Source organism: Trachypithecus francoisi, unplaced genomic scaffold (genome assembly GCF_009764315.1).
Source record: "Trachypithecus francoisi isolate TF-2019V2 unplaced genomic scaffold, Tfra_2.0 Lachesis_group11, whole genome shotgun sequence".
NCBI classification, from domain to species: Eukaryota; Metazoa; Chordata; class Mammalia; order Primates; family Cercopithecidae; genus Trachypithecus; species Trachypithecus francoisi.
This window is the reverse complement of record NW_022681456.1, coordinates 10,785,650-10,804,072: the sequence shown is the minus strand read 5'-3', so window position 1 is coordinate 10,804,072 and position 18,423 is coordinate 10,785,650. Positions and strand designations below refer to the sequence as shown.

Sequence of the window (18,423 nt, the reverse complement as noted above, 5' to 3'; positions counted from 1 at the left end):
GACTACAGGCGCCCGCCACCTCGCCCGGCTAGATTTTTGTATTTTTTAGTAGAGACGGGGTTTCACCGTGTTAGCCAGGATGGTCTCGATCTCCTGACCTCGTGATCCGCCCATCTCGGCCTCCCAAAGTGCTGGGATTACAGGCTTGAGCCACCGCGCCCGGCCTAATGCAATACTTCTTAAAGGGACATTTAAACAACTACTGCTGTGATGTGGGGAATAGTCAAATCTTTAGTTGAACACTTGCCTCTCAAGAACCACTTCTGGAATGTCGACAAGTTCCTTTAACCTCTCTCTGCCTCCCTTTCCTTACATCCAAGTGGTGATAATGATTTGCCTGACAGAAATGCTGAGCGAAATCAGGTTAAAAACACTATGTAAACAACTGTAAAGGATTGCTTTTATTTTGAACTTAAGCTCACAGGAAAAGAAACCAAAAGTATTTTAAATTTCATTCTATTTCTAGCACATTCTGTGAGGGCTTTAAAAAGAAATTTCTCTTTATAATTTTCCTTTCCTTTATTCTTTACAGAACAGTACATCTGATTACTCAAGTTCTCAAAAATGAAAACTATATCTGGAATGTTTCTATTTTGCTCCCCCTGTTGGCCTACGAGCAGGATAACACTGCCTGAGACTAACAATTCAAGACAACGTAAACATTTATTTTCATGGACTTGACTAACATAAAGACGTAATGGCATTCCACAGAAAGACCTAAACCACAGTTTCAGCTCTATCTTATATATATATCTGACAATTAAAAGCAATATTTATGTCTAATTTTTAATTTTTAACTGTTAGGGTTCAAATCTAGAAAATTATACAAAGGCTAGCTGCATGCCATTCATTTTTCAAAATAATTACTTTTCAAAAATTCTGCTGTTTCTCTATTTAAGGCTGAAATCCACTGAAAGCACCCAAACTTGCAATTCCTATCATTATTTTTGTTTTGCTACCACTAATTTTTACAATTTTTTTTTTTTTTTTTTTGAGACGGAGTTTTGCTCTTGTTGTCCAGGCTGGAGTGCAGTGGCAGGATCTCAGCTCACCGCAACTTCTGCCTCCCAGGTTCAAGCGATTCTCCTGCCTCAGCCTCCCAAGTAGCTGGGATTACAGGTATGTACCACCACACCTGGCTAATTTTTGTATTTTTAGTAGAGATGGGGTTTTGCCATGTTGGCCAGGCTGGTCTTGCACTCCAGACCTCAGGTGATCCTTCCACCTTGGCCTCCCAAAGTGCTAGGATTACAGGCGTGAGCCACCGCGCCTGGCCAACAATTTACTTTTACACTTAAAAGTTATATACACTGGCCAGGTGAGGTGGCTTACTCCTGTAATCCCAGCACTTTGGGAGGCTGAGGCGGGCAGATCACCTGAGGTCAGGAGTTCAAGACTAGCCTGACACGACGTGGAGAAACCCTGTCTCTACTAAAAATACAAAGTTAGTTGGGTATGATGGCATATGCCTGTAATCCCAGCTACTCGGGAGACTGAGGCAGGAGAATTGCTTAAACCTGGGAGGCAGAGGTTGTGGTGAGCCGAGATCATTCCATTGCACTCCAGCCTGGGCAACAAGAGTGAAACTCCATCTCAAAAAAACAAAAAACAAAACGAAACAAAAAAAAAGTTATATACACTGTTTTACCTGTGAATTACTTTTTTGTATTCAAAGTCTTAGATTATGTATATGAAAACTAATTTATTAAACCTCTGTACACAAAGATGAACATACCTGTACAGCAACCATATATGAAGAATGAAGTTACAAAAAAAGTAAAAGTACTACTAAAATTGACGCATGTAAATCACTTATAAAAATACCCCAAATGGGATAAAGCTGCTCATCCCTGATTTTTCTCATTTGGTTGTAGGAGTTGAAACATTAATTCAAAATGGTAGAATTTTTTCTTTTAAAAAGTGATATATTAAACTTATATACAGGATAATTAGCAAAATGTAGAAAGGGAAAACAATGTACAAAAGACAGATAAAAACCATCACTCTCGACGGACAGTCACAATCCAAAAATAGTATAAACCTTAACAAACTCTCTCTAAACCAGGTCATATTTGCATCTCCCCCCAAGTTTTGTCAGTGAGAATAAAATATAGTGAACTAGTGAGCTCAGTCTTTCTTTAAAATAGGCTTGACTTTGGAACACGAACCTTGGATAGATTTTTAAAAATGGGAGGTACAAACAGGAAAACCATTCTATCTATCCACTTAATTAGTACTAATTAACGGAACAAAGTTATTAAATAGCTCTCAGTGCTAAGTCAAGCCGTTATTCAGAGGCCTTTTTGTTTTTCTGCTGGTTTCGGGGTGAGTTCTTTAACAAGCTTCTTATCCTGAGGTACATTCCAGTAGATTCTGCCATATTCTCAAATTCAAATGGCGTGATTCCAGTTGCAAATTTGCTCATGTCAGGTATAGGGCTATGAATTTTAGTGGCTGTTGAAGGACTGGTGTCTGCAGGAAAGAGCTTCCGGCTGCCCCCATTGCTGACGTCACAGTCTGGTACGACACTGCCATTATCAAGGGGGGCACCTTCAGGGTTTACTGGAGCCAACTCTGCCTTTTCCTTCTGACAAAGTGATGTCACCTCAGAATCTGGACTGGAGGCATGTCCAGCTTCTGACTTCTTTGTAAAAATTTCTGGTACCTCAGGCTCATCCAGCGTCTGCTTTTCAGATGTTTTTCCCTCTGGGACAGGGAGGTCCAGCTCATTTGGACAAGGTGATGAGGCAACGGAATTCCCAGTTAAAGGTGTGTCCACAGGAATGTCAGAGTCGCTGTTTACACTCTCGGTCTGCTCGAGAGCTGCCCAGATCCGCCTCTGCTGTTCTTCAAGTTCCTCTAGAGTCAGTGCGTCCTCATCCACAGCTCCAGATGCTGTTCTGGTCTGGGGTGAGTCACTGGGAGTCTGTGGCGGGGTGCCCTTGGGGAGTGGAGGGGTGAAGACGGGCGGAGGAGTCCCCCGGGGGAGTGGAGGAGTGTCAGGAGGTAATGGTGGTTGAAACTGGAAAGTTTCGCTGCTCAGAGAACCATGTGGTACCTCCACATCTGAAGTAAGAAAGTTAAGAGATACTTTAGAACTTGTAATAGCATTTGGTTTTACTAAAATTTGTTATTTGATCTCAGGTGTATCCAGATATTCAATGGCCAAAAATAACTGGCTTAAGAGGCGGGACATTCTGGATTCTCAGGTGCCATGACCATCACCTGGTGTCCTCAGTCCACCTGAAAAGATCTGCAGGGAGACCTGTCAGGTTCTTCTGGTGCTAGAGGATATCCCTCGGGAGATCCATTTCTGTGCTGTGTGCATCGTTTTAGATTGAGGAAATATGAGCAATTGCATGGAGACTTCAGAATTTCAAGGTAGTACGCTCTACCCAAAAATTCGTGGCAGAATGCAGCAGGAAATTTGACCGGAGGTGCAGGCTGGCTACTGAGTGGATGGAAAGCTAATGGGGAGGAAGTGAGGGGCAAGGCAAGAGTATACCTTGGGTTATTTCCTAGCTTTTTCTTTTTTTTTTTTTTGAGACAGTGTCTTGCTCTGTCTCCCAGGCTGGAGTGCAGTGGCACAATCTCAGCTCACTGCATCCCCTGCCTCCCGGTCAAGTGATTCTCCTGCCTCAGCCTCCCGAGTAGCTGGGATTACAGTTGTGCGCCACTACGCCTGGCAAATTTTTGTATTTTTTTTTTTTTTTGAGACGGAGTCTCGCTCTGTCGCCCAGGCTGGAGTGCAGTGGCCGGATCTCAGCTCACTACAAGCTCCGCCTCCCGGGTTCACGCCATTCTCCTGCCTCAGCCTCCCGAGTAGCTGGGACTACAGGCGCCCGCCACCTCGCCCGGCTAGTTTTTTTGTATTTTTTAGTAGAGACGGGGTTTCACCGTGTTAGCCAGGATGGTCTCGATCTCCTGACCTCGTGATCCGCCCGTCTCGGCCTCCCAAAGTGCTGGGATTACAGGCTTGAGCCACCGCGCCCGGCCAATTTTTGTATTTTTAGTAGAGACGAGGTTTCAACATGTTGGCCAGGCTGGTCTCGAACTCCTGACCTCAGGTGATCCACCTGCCTTGGCCTCCCAAAGTGCTGGGATTATAGGCGTGAGTGCCCGGCCTAATTCCCCAATTCTTCTTTTTTTTTTGAGGCGGAGTCTTGCTCTGTTGCCCAGGCTGGAGTGCAGTGGTGTGATGTCAGCTGGCTGCAACCTCTGCCTCCCGGATCAAGCAGTTCTCCTGCCTCATCCTCTCAAGTAGCTGGGATTACAGCGTACGCCAACATGTTTGGCTAAATTTTTTGTATTTTTAGTAGAGATGGGGTTTCACCATGTGGGCCAGGCTGGTTTCAAACTCCTCACCTCAAGTGATCCGCCCACCTCGGCCTCCCAAAGTGCTGAGATTACAGGCGTGAGCCACTGTGCCTGGCCCCCAATTCTTATCTCTAATCTAGACTGCTCGCCTGAACTGTAGGTTCACCTATCTAACTGCCCACTATCATCACCTATACGTCCCACAGACACAACCTGTTCAAAACAAATGATCTCTTCCTAAAATGAGGACTATTCTCCCATCTGCTATTCTCACTAATGGCACCACCAGTGGATCTGCTTGTCATCTGAGAGTACTCTCTTTCCTTCCATCCATCCCCCAGGTCTTTGGCTCTTTGGGGTGCATGCTCTCCTGCTGGCTGTCATAGCTGCTACCTTGCTTCAGGCCCATTACCATTTGCCAAGAACATCAGAATCACTCCGACCTCTGGATTCATCTTCCTTGTGTCTGTCCTCCAAACCGCTGCCAGACTCATCACAAGTCTGGCCCTATAACCCTTCCCATCTCCACTGGAAACCCTTCAGTGCCTGCCCAGACCTCACAGGACGAAGTCCAATCTTCCTCCATGGCCCTCTAGGATACAGTTTCCCTGCTTCCATCATGTCACCTCCTACTGCCTGGCTCAAACTCCAGCTGTCACCCTGCTGCTGGCCTGATGTGCTGTGAAGTTTCACTATCCTGCATCTGCACTTCCCACTGTCTCAAACGCCCTCCTCCTCATTTCCTTGGTAAATCTCTGCATTCTTCCCTCAACAAGCAGTTCAGAGTTACCCTATGACTTCATTCAGCACAGATGCTGTTTTTCCTCTGTGTCACCATTACAGTCTGGAACCTGCTCTGTGGCAGCAATATGTAATACTATTGTTCTTAGGTATCACTGTGGGCCACCACATTTATATGAGAATGATGTTTACACATCTGCAATCCCGAGGTGACAGAGAGTGGTAACTAGGGCAGCAATACTATCTTATTAAGCTTTCTGTCCTCAGGGTCTAGTAGGGCATCTGAACTTTATTCTATAGACAATAAGATTTGTGGGGAGAATAACACACTCTCACTTAGAAGTCAACTCACGGCCCAGCATGGTGGCTCATGCCAGTAACATTGGGAGGCTGAGGCAGGCGGACTGCTTAAACTCAGGAGTTCAAGACCAGCCTGGGCAACAAAGTAAGACCTCGGTCTCTACAAAACATACAAAAATTAGCTGGGTTTGGTGGCGCATGCCTATGGTTTCAACTACATGGGAGGCTGAGGTGGGAGGACTGCTTGATCCCAGGAGTCTGAGGCTGCAGTGAGCCATGATCGTACCACTGCACTCCAGCCTGGGCAACCAAGCCAGACCCTGTCTCAAAAAAAAAAAAAAAAAGAGGAAAGAGCCCCTAGCACAAAGCTGAAAATGCCTACACAGAAGTGGGCGGCCCTGGTGACAGGGGTGCCACCACCACAAATCCCCAAACTTCAAAAAATGACAACCATGGGCCAGTGCTGTGGCTCACACCTATAATCCCAGCACTTTGGGAGGCGGAGGCGGGCGGTTCACCTGAGGTCAGGAGTTCGAGACCAGCTTGGCCAACATGGAGAAACCCTATCTCTACTAAAAATATAAAATTAGCCAGGCGTGGTGGTGGGCACCTGTAATCCCAGGTACTTGGGAGGCTGAGGCAGGAGAATCGCTTGAACCCGAGAGACAGAGGTTGCAGTGAGCCAAGACTGCGCCACTGTACTCCAGCCTGGGCGACAGCAAAACTCTGTCTGGAAAAAAAAACCCGAAACAAACAAACAAACAAAAACTTAGGGGAGGCCGGGCGCGGTGGCTCAAGCCTGTAATCCCAGCACTTTGGGAGGCCGAGACGGGCGGATCACGAGGTCAGGAGATCGAGACCATCCTGGCTAACACGGTGAAACCCCGTCTCTACTAAAATATACAAAAAATTAGCCGGGCGAGATGGCGGGCGCCTGTAGTCCCAGCTACTCGGGAGGCTGAGGCGAGAGAATGGCGTAAACCCGGGAGGCGGAGCTTGCAGTGAGCTGAGATCCGGCCACTGCACTCCAGCCCGGGCGACAGAGCGAGACTCCGTCTCAAAAAAAAAAAAAAAAAAAAAAAAAAAAAACTTAGGGGAAATAATTTGAGCGCTTTTATTCTGAACTTTGAAGTCACTTTGTGCAAAAGAATTTGATGTGAGGATTTAATCCCTTTGAACTTTAAAGGAATTTAATTCATGATTTTTTTTTTGTTTTTGAGATGGAGTCTCGCTCTGTCACCCAGGCTGGAGTGCAGTGGCCGGATCTCAGCTCACTGCAAGCTCCGCCTCCCGGGTTCACGCCATTCTCCTGCCTCAGCCTCCCGAGTAGCTGGGACTACAGGCGCCCGCCACCGCACCCGGCTAGTTTTTTTGTATTTTTTTAGTAGAGACGGGGTTTCACCGTGTTAGCCAGGATGTTCTCGATCTCCTGACCTCGTGATCCACCCGTCTCGGCCTCCCAAAGTGCTGGGATTACAGGCTTGAGCCACCGCGCCCGGCCTAATTCATGATTTTTTTTTGTTTGTTTGTTTTTAAACGAAGGAAAACAGGGCTTCACAATCAAATTTGGGACAACTTACATGTTCACATCACATCTTTTTTTTTTTTTTAATTTTGAAATGGAGTCTCGCTCTATTCCCCAGGCTGGAGTGCAGTGGTGCGATCTTGGCTCACTGCGACCTCCGCCTCCTGGGTTCAAGTGATTCTCCTGCCTCAGCCTCCCAAGTAGCTGGGATTACAGGCAGGTGCCACCATGCCCAGTTAATTTTTGTATTTTTAGTAGAGACAGGGTTTCACTATGTTGGTCAGGCTGGTCTTGAACTTCTGACCTCAGGTGATCTACCTGCCTCGGCCTCCCAAAGTGCTGAGATTACAGGTGTGAGCCACCGCGCCCGGCCAGCAAAACCCCATTTCTACTAAAAATACAAAAATTAGCCGGGTGTGGTGGTGCATGTCTGTAGTCTGGCTACTTGGGAGGCTGGGACAGAAGAATTACTTGAACCCAGGAGGCAGAGCTTGCAGTAGGCCGAGATTGTGCCACTGAACTCCAGCCAGGGTAACCGGCAAGACTCTGCCTCAAAAAAAAAAAAAAAAAAAAAAGTAGGGAAAGCTCAGAGAGCAAGCCCTTTGTCCTACTTTACGTTCTGGGAAGGCACATTTTCCTGATGACCTGTCTTTCTTGGGTGGAGAAGTGATCTACTGGATTAATACTACTGGAGAGAGTAACTGGGAAAGCTTGGCTCAGCTTTGCTCTTCTTCCTCTTGGGAGCAAGCTGCCAGAAGGGTACACACGTTCCACTGCCTGTCTCAGAACACTGGCCGGATCAAAGGGGCCAGTCTGGATGCAGCACTGTTGAGACTGGGTGGGTCTGCTAATCCAGGAATGGGTCAGGCACTGTGGCTCACACCTATAATCCCAGCACTTAGGGAAGCAAAGGCAGGAACACTGCTTGAGCATGGGAGTTTGAGACCTGCCTGGGCAACACAGTGAGACCCCATTCTACACAAAAAGGAAAAAAAAAAAAAAAAGGAACTCCCCTAATTCAGGAATGCAGCCAGCTGGCCCATCTAGCTCTCATACCAAGCTCTGGCTTCCAATTCAGCTTTTTTTTTTTTTTTTGAGATGGAGTCTTGCTCTGTTGCCCAGGCTGGAGTGCAGTGGCCGGATCTCAGCTCACTGCAAGCTCCGCCTCCCGGGTTTACGCCATTCTCCTGCCTCAGCCTCCCGAGTAACTGGGACTACAGGCGCCCACCACTTCGTCCGGCTAGCTTTTTGTATTTTTTAGTAGAGATGGGATTTCACCGTGTTAGCCAGGATGGTCTCGATCTCCTGACCTCATGATCCGCCCGTCTCGGCCTCCCAAAGTGCTGGGATTACAGGCTTGAGCCACCGCGCCCGGCCCAATTCAGCTTTTATCATGGACAGCACTGATGCTTTGCTCTCCAAGAACAAAATAAAGATTTACTCTTTAGACAGTGCTCACGAAGGAGCTTCCCCTTTCTTACGGAATTCAGGAGCATATAAATGTGTCATAGCTTCTTGATGAAATCAAAGCTACAGGCCGGGCGCAGTGGCTCATGTCTGTAATCCCAGCACTTTGGGAGGCCAAGGCGGGTGGATCACGAGGTCAGGAGATCAAGACCATCCTAGCTAACATGGTGAAACCCTGTCTCTACTAAAAATTAGCCTGGCGTGGTGGCGGGCACCTGTAGTCCCAGCTACTAGGGAGGCTGAGGCAGGAGAATGGCATGAACACGGGAGGCGGAGGTTGCAGTGAGCCGAGATCGCGCCACTGTACTCCAGCCTTCGCGAAAGAGCGAGACTCTGTCTCAAAAAAAAAAAAAAAAAGAGGAAAAAAAGAGAAATCAGAGCCATAGATGAAACCTACCCGAATCGAGCTCCATGTCGGCCGGGGATCCTGCTGAGTTGCTTTCCTTCTTCTGTTTCTTTGGACTACCTGGGCTAGAGTGAGATGAAGACCTCTTGCTGCCAGACTTCAAACCTGGCTAAAGGAGCAACCAAACCAAACACAAGTTAGGTGGGGTAGACAATTAAACTCCATCCCTTCACTTAAAATGATGTAGAAAAGCAATCTGGAGATAAGTCTAGGTAACTGGTGAATTTCGCCACTGTTTTCCTTTTGGTTTGTCAAGATAATAAAGCAAGAAAAGACTGTAATATGCTAATAAATTACAAAATCTCACAGACACAACAACATTTTATAGAGCACACCCTTAAAATCGATTTACCGCTTGGAAGTTAGAAGTAAGGTAATTGGCAAACACATCCTTCTGCTGACATGCCTGCATTGGTATGGAACCAAAGATCCTCCATTCCTAATAATGAAAAGAGAAGAAAAAAAAAAAACCATGTATTTGGAAAATGTCATGTTTTGAGATTTTGCTCAAAGGAGGTACAGTGGAGATCTCAAATTACATTTTTCCTTCTTATGTTACTTTTCCTTTATTGGGAATTACGGAAAATAACGATGTGTTGAAGGAAAACTAAACCTGCCTGCAACATAATTAAGACTGAATACTAAAAGACTACCTGACACAATCACTTGGCCAGAAAAGGTTCTACATACCACAAGCAGAAGATGTAGGCAGGAGTGACTGCTATGGGGCCTCCCAGGCTCCAGTCTCTCTCCCATCAAGCACTGGCACTGCTAACAGGGCCGTTCATAGCCCACTTCTCCTAACACACTTACTCATGAGTTTTCTATCTTCTGCTCTTTCTCTTTCCAAATACAGCACTCATCTTTAAAGATTCCATACCACTTATTTCTCTCTCCTCTCCAATCGCACATTCAACAGTGGTTCTCAGTAACAATCCCATGGAACTCTTGTGAAACAGAGGTTCCAGGGTTTGAATCAGTTAAGTCTAAGGATGGGACTCAAGAATGTACATTTCTAACGAGTATTCCCAGGGGACTGTGAAGTAGACTGGAAGTTGCACTGGCTTCCAGAAGCACTGATGGTTTGTATCATGCACTTCTGCCCGTAATGAATTACAGTCTTGTGTGATTGACAACTTTCTATCTGCTCACTACACTCTTAACCTCAAGTCTTTGGCTGTTTCCCTACTGTCCAGTTCCTAAGAACACACTTTTTATTTTTATGTTTTTTTGAGATGGAGTTTTGCTTTCATCATCCAGACTAAAGTGCAATGGCGTGATCTCAGCTCACTGCAACCTCCACCTCCTGGGTTCAAGCGATTCTTCTGCCTCACCCTCCTGAGTAGCTGGGATTACAGGTGCCTGCCACCACACCCAGCTAATTTTTATATTTTTAGTAGAGATGGGATTTTGCCATATTGGCCAGGCTGGTCTCAAACTCCTGAGCTCAAGTGATCCACCCGCCTTGGCCTCCCAAAGTGCTGGGATTATAGGCATGGGCCACTGCGCCCGGCCAACAATACACTTTTTAAATAAAACAGTACAACAGTTCATTGTTGAATCTTGAGACCTAAGATGGAAGCTGGAAAAGAGTTAAGTGTGGAAAAACCATTCATATACAAAATGAGAAATTTTACTTTGAGGGGAAAAAAGGCAAGAATAAACAGGAAAAAGAGTTATAGTATATTTAGATTTATTATAGATAGAAACTTATTTCCTAGGTTAATTCTGTAAAATATATAATACTCTCAGAACAATCCATATTGTTAAAAACTTTTAAAATGTTAGAGTAGTTTTAGATTTAGAGACTCTAACCAATCTATTCTGGCTCCCTTTCTGAGGGCACAAAATCAGAGAAAACTGCTGTTGATGAATATAAGACTTCAATTAAGATTCTAGCAAGATTCTATAAAGGAAATTAAAAATGTAAACAAGTAGCCAGGTGCGGTGGCTCACGCCTGTTATCCCAGCACTTTGGGAGGCCAAGGCGTGTGGATCACGAGGTCAAGAGATCGAGACCATCCTGGTTAACATGGTGAAACCCCGTCTCTACTAAAAATACAAAAAACTAGCCGGGCGTGGTGGCGGGCGCCTGTAGTCCCAGCTACTCGGGAGGCTGAGGCAGGAGAATGGTGTGAACCCGGAAGACAGAGGTTGCAGTGAGCCAAGATCGCACCACTGCACCCCAGCCTGGCCGATAGAGTGAGACGCAATCTCAAAAAAAAAAAGTAAACAACACATTTATTCCTTTAAATAGTAACTACTATATAAGTTTGTATGTGTATATGAATTAAGTAATTATTTTTTGAGTCAGGGTCTTGTGTGATCTCACCTCACTGTAACATCTGCAATCCTCCCACCCCAGCCTCCCTAATAGCCAGGACTACAGGCATGTGCCGCCACCCTTGGCTAGTTTTTAAATTTTTTTGTAGGGACAAAGTCTTGCTATGTTGCCCAGGCTGGTCTCGAACTCTGGGGCTCAAGCGATCATCTTGCCTCGGACTCGCAAAGTGTTGGGATTACAGGTGTGAGCCACCATGCCTAGCCAACAAGTTAATATTCTGACCAATCTTTAACATAATATCACGTCACACGATAATTTAAAAAAATAAATATACTTACATCTGGAATTCCTCTGGGAGTAGATATATTAAAACCAGGATAGTTGACCAATTTTGAGAGATCATAAGTGACACTTTTATTCTGTTGTATTTCTCCAACTTCTGTTTCCCCATCAGTGCTATCTATTACAGACCATAAAAAGTGTTAATATTGCTAAATGTCAATACATATCCCTCCCCAGACCAAAAGTACACCTGGAAAGTGCTTATACTCATGGCAACATAATTAGTTTTGAAATGGCTTTCAATTTTAATCGTAATTTTTCTTAACCATTAGGACAGAATTTTTTTTTTTTTTTTGAGAAACGGTCTTGCTTTGTCACCCAGACTGGAGTGTAGTGGCACTATGTTGGCTCACTATAGCTTCTGCCTCTCAGGCTCAAGTGATCCTCCCATGTCAGCCTCCTGAATAGCTGGTTCTACACACATGCACAACCACACCAGGGTAGGCTGTGTATTTTTAGTACAGACAGGGTTTCACCATGTTGCCCAGGCTGGTCTCAAACTCCTGAGCTCAGGCGATCTACCCACTGCCTCAGCCTCCCAAGTAGCTGGGATTACAGGCGCCCGCCACCATGCTTGGCTAATTTTTGTATTTTTAGTAGAGACCAGGTTTCACCATCTTGGCCAGGCTGGTCTTGAACTCCTGACCTCAAGTGATCCATCCACCTCGGCCTTCTAAAATCCTGGGATTACGGCCATGAGTCACTGCGCCCAGCTGAAACCTGCTTTTTAAAAACTCAATATTGCACAAAGATTTTGCCATGTCAGCTCATACAGATTTATTCCCACTCTTCATATGTTGCAGGGAGTCCACAGCTCAGAACTACCAATTTATTTAACCATTTTTCTTTAGGGCCTTAATGTTGTCTTAGATTTTTCACTATCATATTCAATGATACAAAAAGATTCTTGTATACATACAGTTTATTTTGCATATGTGTATCTTTCTATAGTAGGTATCTAGGAGAGAAGTTCTAGACTATTAGAGGTTTTCTATATTTCACATTTTACAGGTCTCCTGGCATCTGTTATTATTACTGAGAAAGGTAAGAGCTTATGAGGACTGGCTGGAGAGGTGATACTCTGGCCTAGATAGTACCTGAGCAAGCCCAGAAAACCATCAGATAATCTATGAACTCACTGAAATTTTAGTTCCTTCCTTGTAAAATTTACCAAGGAAATATCATCATGATATTTTTTAGTTAGCACACATTAAAGAAGTCAGCCATTCCTATCATATTTTGTTGATTCTTTAATAAAAAAAAAAAAAGGGAAACACTTAAGGTGACTTCTCTAACTTAAGATACTATACCTTTTCCATCATACAGTGCAAGCCCCGAATTCTCCAATTCAGCCTCTTTGAGCCACCCTGGTGGGTACCCTAGCTGGCGCATCCGATAGATAAAAGGTGGAAGACTCTTGTCTGTCACACCTAGTGCATCTTGAAGTTCCTCACTAAGTAAAAATAAAGGAGGAAGAAAAACAATGAATTCTTGTTTGCATGAAAACACATACATAATATTCTGGTATTTTAAAACATTTCTTGCTTATATTACATACCATGATGTCTAACAAATATAATTAAAATTTCAAGAGATGTTTCTAAATGAATTTATGTATATTACCTAGGGCTTTGGCAGAGTACACTTACATCCTGATAATTAGCCTGAAGAGACAGAGAACATTCCAAACGCTAGGAAAATAAAAATGACCTATGGTAAAATGCCATTAATACCTAATAACTCCTGGCTTGAATCTTCCAAATCTTTCTTCTACTTCTTCTGCGTGGTATCGTTGCTGGAAATTCTGATTGTTTGCTTCCCCACAGGCATCCATATACTCTTTTCTCTTTTCACTTATTCGAGCAGCATTTCGAGGCTACATCACGACACATTTGAAAAGAATAGTTTCATGCAACTCAGAAATATTTCAGAAATTAAATACTTTTTTTTTAGATCAAATAAACAGATTATTTAAGTTTTTTTTTTTTTTTTTTGAGACGGAGTCTCGCTCTGTCGCCCAGGCTGGAGTGCAGTGGCCGGATCTCAGCTCACTGCAAGCTCCGCCTCCCGGGTTTACGCCATTCTCCTGCCTCAGCCTCCCGAGTAGCTGGGACTACAGGCGCCCGCCACCACGCCCGGCTAGTTTTTTGTATTTTTTTTAGTAGAGACGGGATTTCACTGTGTTAGCCAGGATGGTCTTGATCTCCTGACCTCGTGATCCGCCCGTCTCGGCCTCCCAAAGTGCTGGGATTACAGGCTTGAGCCACCGCGCCCGGCCGATTATTTTAGTTTTAATGTATGACGAACAAGTGTAAAAGAGAGTGAGTATTTTAGAAAAATAAGTAAGGAAAGGAGCAGTCTATCACCTCAGTATTATCATAAATTAAATCAAGTTTTTAGGATAAACTCTACAATTTAACTCTGTTTATTCATATCAAATACAGAGAGTACTATTTTAAATTATTTACTAAAAAAATTTAATGTCTTAAAATATAAACACAAATTTGAAAAGATTTCAAATTAAAGGACTACAGGAAAGTAACAAAGAAAGTTCTTTCATGTCACACAATACCATAAATGTGTTGAAAACATTAGAAAGCTCTTGTTCAAAGACTTTTCTTAACATGAGAAAAATTTACCATTGGGCAATCTTTCATTTGGTGTTCTTCAGAACCACAATTGAAACAGTGAGGCTTTGGCCTATTTGGTCAAAAGACAAAGATTTTTATAATGTAAATAAAAATAGAAAAGCAAATCAATAAAATTCTATATGACAGCAAAGTGTATCAGAGAAACAAGAAAGCAAGTTGATCACAGATCACTAATATCTGCAACAAGAAGTACACTTTAATCTCCTGTATTGAGTGATTTAAATAGTACTATGCAGAGTCTTTTAACCAAGAACCCTTCTGTTCCTGACTGATCTGTTACCTCTTTTGAGTTTTTTCAGTGGTTAACCACAGAATCGAGGTGAACAGATGATCATATTTCCATTAGGTAACATGGAAAGAAGGCAGATGGTTATAAGACTGCAATCAAATTGACAGCAACAATTACACTTTTCCACCCGCCCAGGCACATTAGGTGTGAACCAATGAATTCCAAGAAGCAGATGATCCATTTAAACGTTTAATATATATGTATGGATTAAAATTCTAGCTCGATCTGTAATTAACCTTAGAGTAAACCAGCAGTAAAGAACATTAACTTTTCAAGCCAAAAGTTTATGATTTTGGTTACAAAAGTAAATAAGTAAAACAAAACAACTCCCCACACAAACCTTTTTGCCTTTACTTGTATTTCTTGCCCTTCTAGAGAAACAATGTGGCTGAAGACTTGATGGTACCTTTAGTGAATTTTATTAAGGAATAGTTATCATGGTCTGCAAAATTTGGAAATTGTTTTAAAGGTGAACTTAATGGTAAGATGCATAAAAGATCTTCATTCACTATGTAGGATACTTGGGTATTTCCCATCCTTCGGAAAGCTGAGGGTTTTCATTTAGAAGCGGTTGCCCCAATTTATCAAGGCAAAAATTAGTAAAATACAGGACACTTCCTACAACCTGCAGAAAACAAGTCAAAAAATATTGCTATTTAAGCAGGAAAAAAAGACATTAAATAATGTAAGACTATGATTAACTTTTAACAATTTATTTTGGATGGAATTATTAGAAATAATAACTTCCTAGTTATTAAGGAGCCAGACTTTGATGTGTAAGTAGAAACTACATCGTCAGTTCCCTTTCTCTCCTAGATCACTGTTTTTCCTCTGTATTGGATCATGACTATCTATCTCCAGAATTCAAACAAAAAATGAAAACCTTGACTCTCACATTTCCCTCCAGTGCCCCACTTCATTGCTTCTCTTTGCAAGACGTGCAGACCCTTTAGTTATTGTTTCCATTTCCTTTCTTCCCATTCACTCTTTTCTTGTCCCTCCAATTCCTTTTGAAAATTCCATACAGACAAGTTGGAAAAGTGGTACAATGAACACCCAATGTATCCTTCACCTAGACTGAACAACTGTTAGTAATTTAACATTTTTGTCTGCCTGTCTCTCTCTTTACCCATACACCAAACACACACACATACACTTTTTTGTTTGTTTTGAGATAGGGTCTCTGTCGCCCAGGCTGGAGTACAGTGGTGCAATCTTGGCTTACTACAACCTCCGCCTGCCAGGTTCAAACAATCCTCCCACCTCAGCCTCCCGAGAAGCTGAGACCACAAGCATGGTCAGCTATTTTTTTGTATTTTTAGTAGAGGCAGAGTCTTGCCATGTTGCCCAGGCTGGTCTCGAACTCCTGAGCTTAAGTGATCCACCCGACTCAGCCTCCCAAAGTGTTAGGATTATAGCCACGAGCCACTGCACCTGGCCTCACATATACTTTATAATTTTTTTTTTTTTTGAGGCAGGGTCTTGCTCTGTTGTCCAGGCTGGAATGCAGTGGCATGATCTTGGCTCACTGTAACCTCAAAGTCCTGAGCTAAAATGATCCTCCTGCCTCAGTCTTCCGAGTAGTTGTGCCACTACACACAGCTAATTTTTTTTTTGTTTTAGAAATGGGGTCTTGCTATGTTGCTCAGGCTGGTCTTAAACTCCTGGCCTCAAGCAATCCTCCCGCCTCAGCCTCCCAAAGTGCTGGGATTACAGGTGCTGAGCCACTGTGCCTGGCCTCCATTTTTTTAATGACACTGCCCTCTCTCTTGAACATTTCCAGTAATGCTTCTATACCTATCATTGGGCTGAGCTCCTAACATTGGAGCTTCCCAATGACCTCCATGCAGCCAAATTCAATGGACAGTTCTCACTCTTCATCTTTCTTAACCTATCTGCAACAATTGACACGATTTTTCCTTCCTCCTAAAAACATCTTCCTCCCTTGTCTTCTAGAACATGCTTCTCCGTTCTCTTCTTTCCTTGCTGACTGAGCCTCAGTCTTCTGTGCTAGACTCTTCTCATCCCTCTATCTTCCATGTATTAAAGTGCCCTAGGTCTCAATCCTCCTCTTCACTTTCACTACCCAGGTGGTTCATCCTAACCATGGGTTAGGATGCTTACTACCTCTAAAAGTCAAGTTATTATTATTATTATTTTTTGAGACAGAATTTCGCTCTTGTTGCCCAGGTTGGAGTGCCATGGCGCAATCTCAGCTCACCGCAACCTCCAGCTGAACCTCCTCGGTTCAAGTGATTCTCCTGCCTCAGCCTCCTGAGTAGCTGGGACTATAGGCATGCACCATCAGACCCGGCTAATTTTGTATTTTTAGTAGAGACAGGGTTTCTTCATGTTGGTCAGGCTGGTCTCAAACTCCTGACTTCGTGATCCACCCGCCTCGGCCTCCTAAAGTGCTGGGATTACAGGCAGAAGCCACTGCGCCTGGCCTAAGATATTATTTTTTAATTATATTATTATTATTTTTTTGAGACGGAGTCTCGCTCTGTCGCCCAGGCTAGAGTGCAGTGACCGGATCTCAGCTCACTGCAAGTTCCGCCTCCCGGGTTTAAGCCATTCTCCTGCCTCAGCCTCCCAAGTAGCTGGGACTACAGGCACCCGCCACTTCGCCCGGCTAGTTTTTTGTATTTTTTAGTAGAGACAGGGTTTCACCGTGTTAGCCAGGATGGTCTCGATCTCCTGACCTCGTGATCCGCCCGTCTCGGCCTCCCAAAGTGCTGGGATTACAGGCTTGAGCCACCGCGCCCGGCCTAATTATTATTTTTTTCACTGGGAGCATAGATTCAAGTTGCCCTGAATATATGTTCTCCTTTAAGGTCAAGTTCTGATCCGTCCTAACCTCCAATTTTATATATGGAAGTGTCAACTTGACAGCTCTCAAGGGGTGTGTGAGTGGCATCTCAAACTCACCTGCTTAAAACTGCACTGGATTCCTAGCCCCCTCCAAAACTGCTCCTCCTCTAGTCTTCCCCATCAGAGAAAATATGACGACATTCTTCCAGGTTCTCAGGACAAAAACCTGAGTCACTATGACGACTCTCTTGCTCTCATATTCTGCATCCAATTCACCAACACATCTGATCAGCTCTACTTCCCCAGTACATCCACGTTCTAACCACTTCTCAGTAGCACCATTCTCACCCCAGTCTCAGTACCAATTTCTCTCACCTGAGTTGAATACAATAACTTCCTAACTGGTTTTCAGCTTCCACAGGTAACCAGCTACAGACTATTTTCCACACAGAACCCAGCTCTTTTAAAAAGTCAATTCATGGCCAGGCGGGGTGGCTCATGCCTGTAATCCCAGCACTTTGGGAGGCCGAGGCGGGTGGATCATGAAGTCAGGAGTTTGAGACCAGCCTGATCAACATGGTGAAACCCCGTCTCTATTAAAAATACAAAAATTAGCCAGGTGTGGTGGTGCGAGCCTGTAATCCCAGCTACTCAGGAGGCTGAGGCAGGAGAATTGCTTGAATCTGGGAGGTGGAGGTTGCAGTGAGCAAAGATTGTGCCATGGCACTCCAGCCTGGGCGACAGAGCGAGACTGTCTCAAAAAAAAAAAAAAAAAAAAAAGTCAATTCGGCCAGGCGCGGTGGCTCAAGCCTGTAATCCCAGCACTTTGGGAGGCCGAGACGGGCGGATCACGAGGTCAGGAGATCGAGACCATCCTGGCTAACACGGTGAAACCCCGTCTCTACTAAAAAAAAAATACAAAAAACTAGCTGGGCTTAGTGGTGGGCACCTGTAGTCCCAGCTACTCGGGAGGCTGAGGCAGGAGAATGGCGTAAACCTGGGACACGGAGCTTGCAATGAGCTGAGATCCGGCCACTGCACTCCAGCCTGGGCGACAGAGCGAGACTCTGTCTCAAAAAAAAAAAAAAAAGTCAATTCATATCATGTCACATTTCTACTTAAAACCCTCCATCACTTCTCATCTTACAGTAAAATCTAAAGTCCTCTTTACAGCCTATTGGACAACCTACAGATTCAGACCATGTGCTCCAGACTCCAAGGGCCTGGCTTTTTTTTTTTTTTTTTTTGAGAGAGTCTCGCTCTGTTGCCCAGGCTGGAGTGCAGTGGCAT

The 18,423-nt window shown here is 44.2% G+C and overlaps 1 protein-coding gene across 6 annotated transcripts in view; it reads right to left on the bottom strand.

The window, feature by feature from the left end:
- Nucleotides 1-378: 378 nt before the first annotated feature.
- Nucleotides 379-18,423, bottom strand: part of ZCCHC8 (zinc finger CCHC-type containing 8) — a 37,400-nt gene continuing 19,355 nt past the window's right edge. For 2 of the 6 annotated variants that reach the window (XM_033220280.1, XM_033220282.1), the window contains exons 5-13: nt 14,844-14,947; nt 14,663-14,728; nt 14,022-14,082; nt 13,116-13,258; nt 12,693-12,835; nt 11,379-11,500; nt 9,109-9,195; nt 8,748-8,865; nt 1,683-3,066 (exon numbers count right to left, since the gene is read on the bottom strand). In XM_033220280.1, the coding sequence (XP_033076171.1) occupies nt 2,288-3,066; nt 8,748-8,865; nt 9,109-9,195; nt 11,379-11,500; nt 12,693-12,835; nt 13,116-13,258; nt 14,022-14,082; nt 14,663-14,728; nt 14,844-14,947 (1,623 nt within the window). In that variant the 3' untranslated portion in view covers nt 1,683-2,287. Of the gene's footprint in view, nt 3,067-8,747; nt 8,866-9,108; nt 9,196-11,378; nt 11,501-12,692; nt 12,836-13,115; nt 13,259-14,021; nt 14,083-14,662; nt 14,729-14,843; nt 14,948-18,423 lie in introns of all 6 variants that reach the window. The other 4 variants (XM_033220283.1, XM_033220284.1, XM_033220279.1 and 1 more) reach the window with 3 other exon arrangements.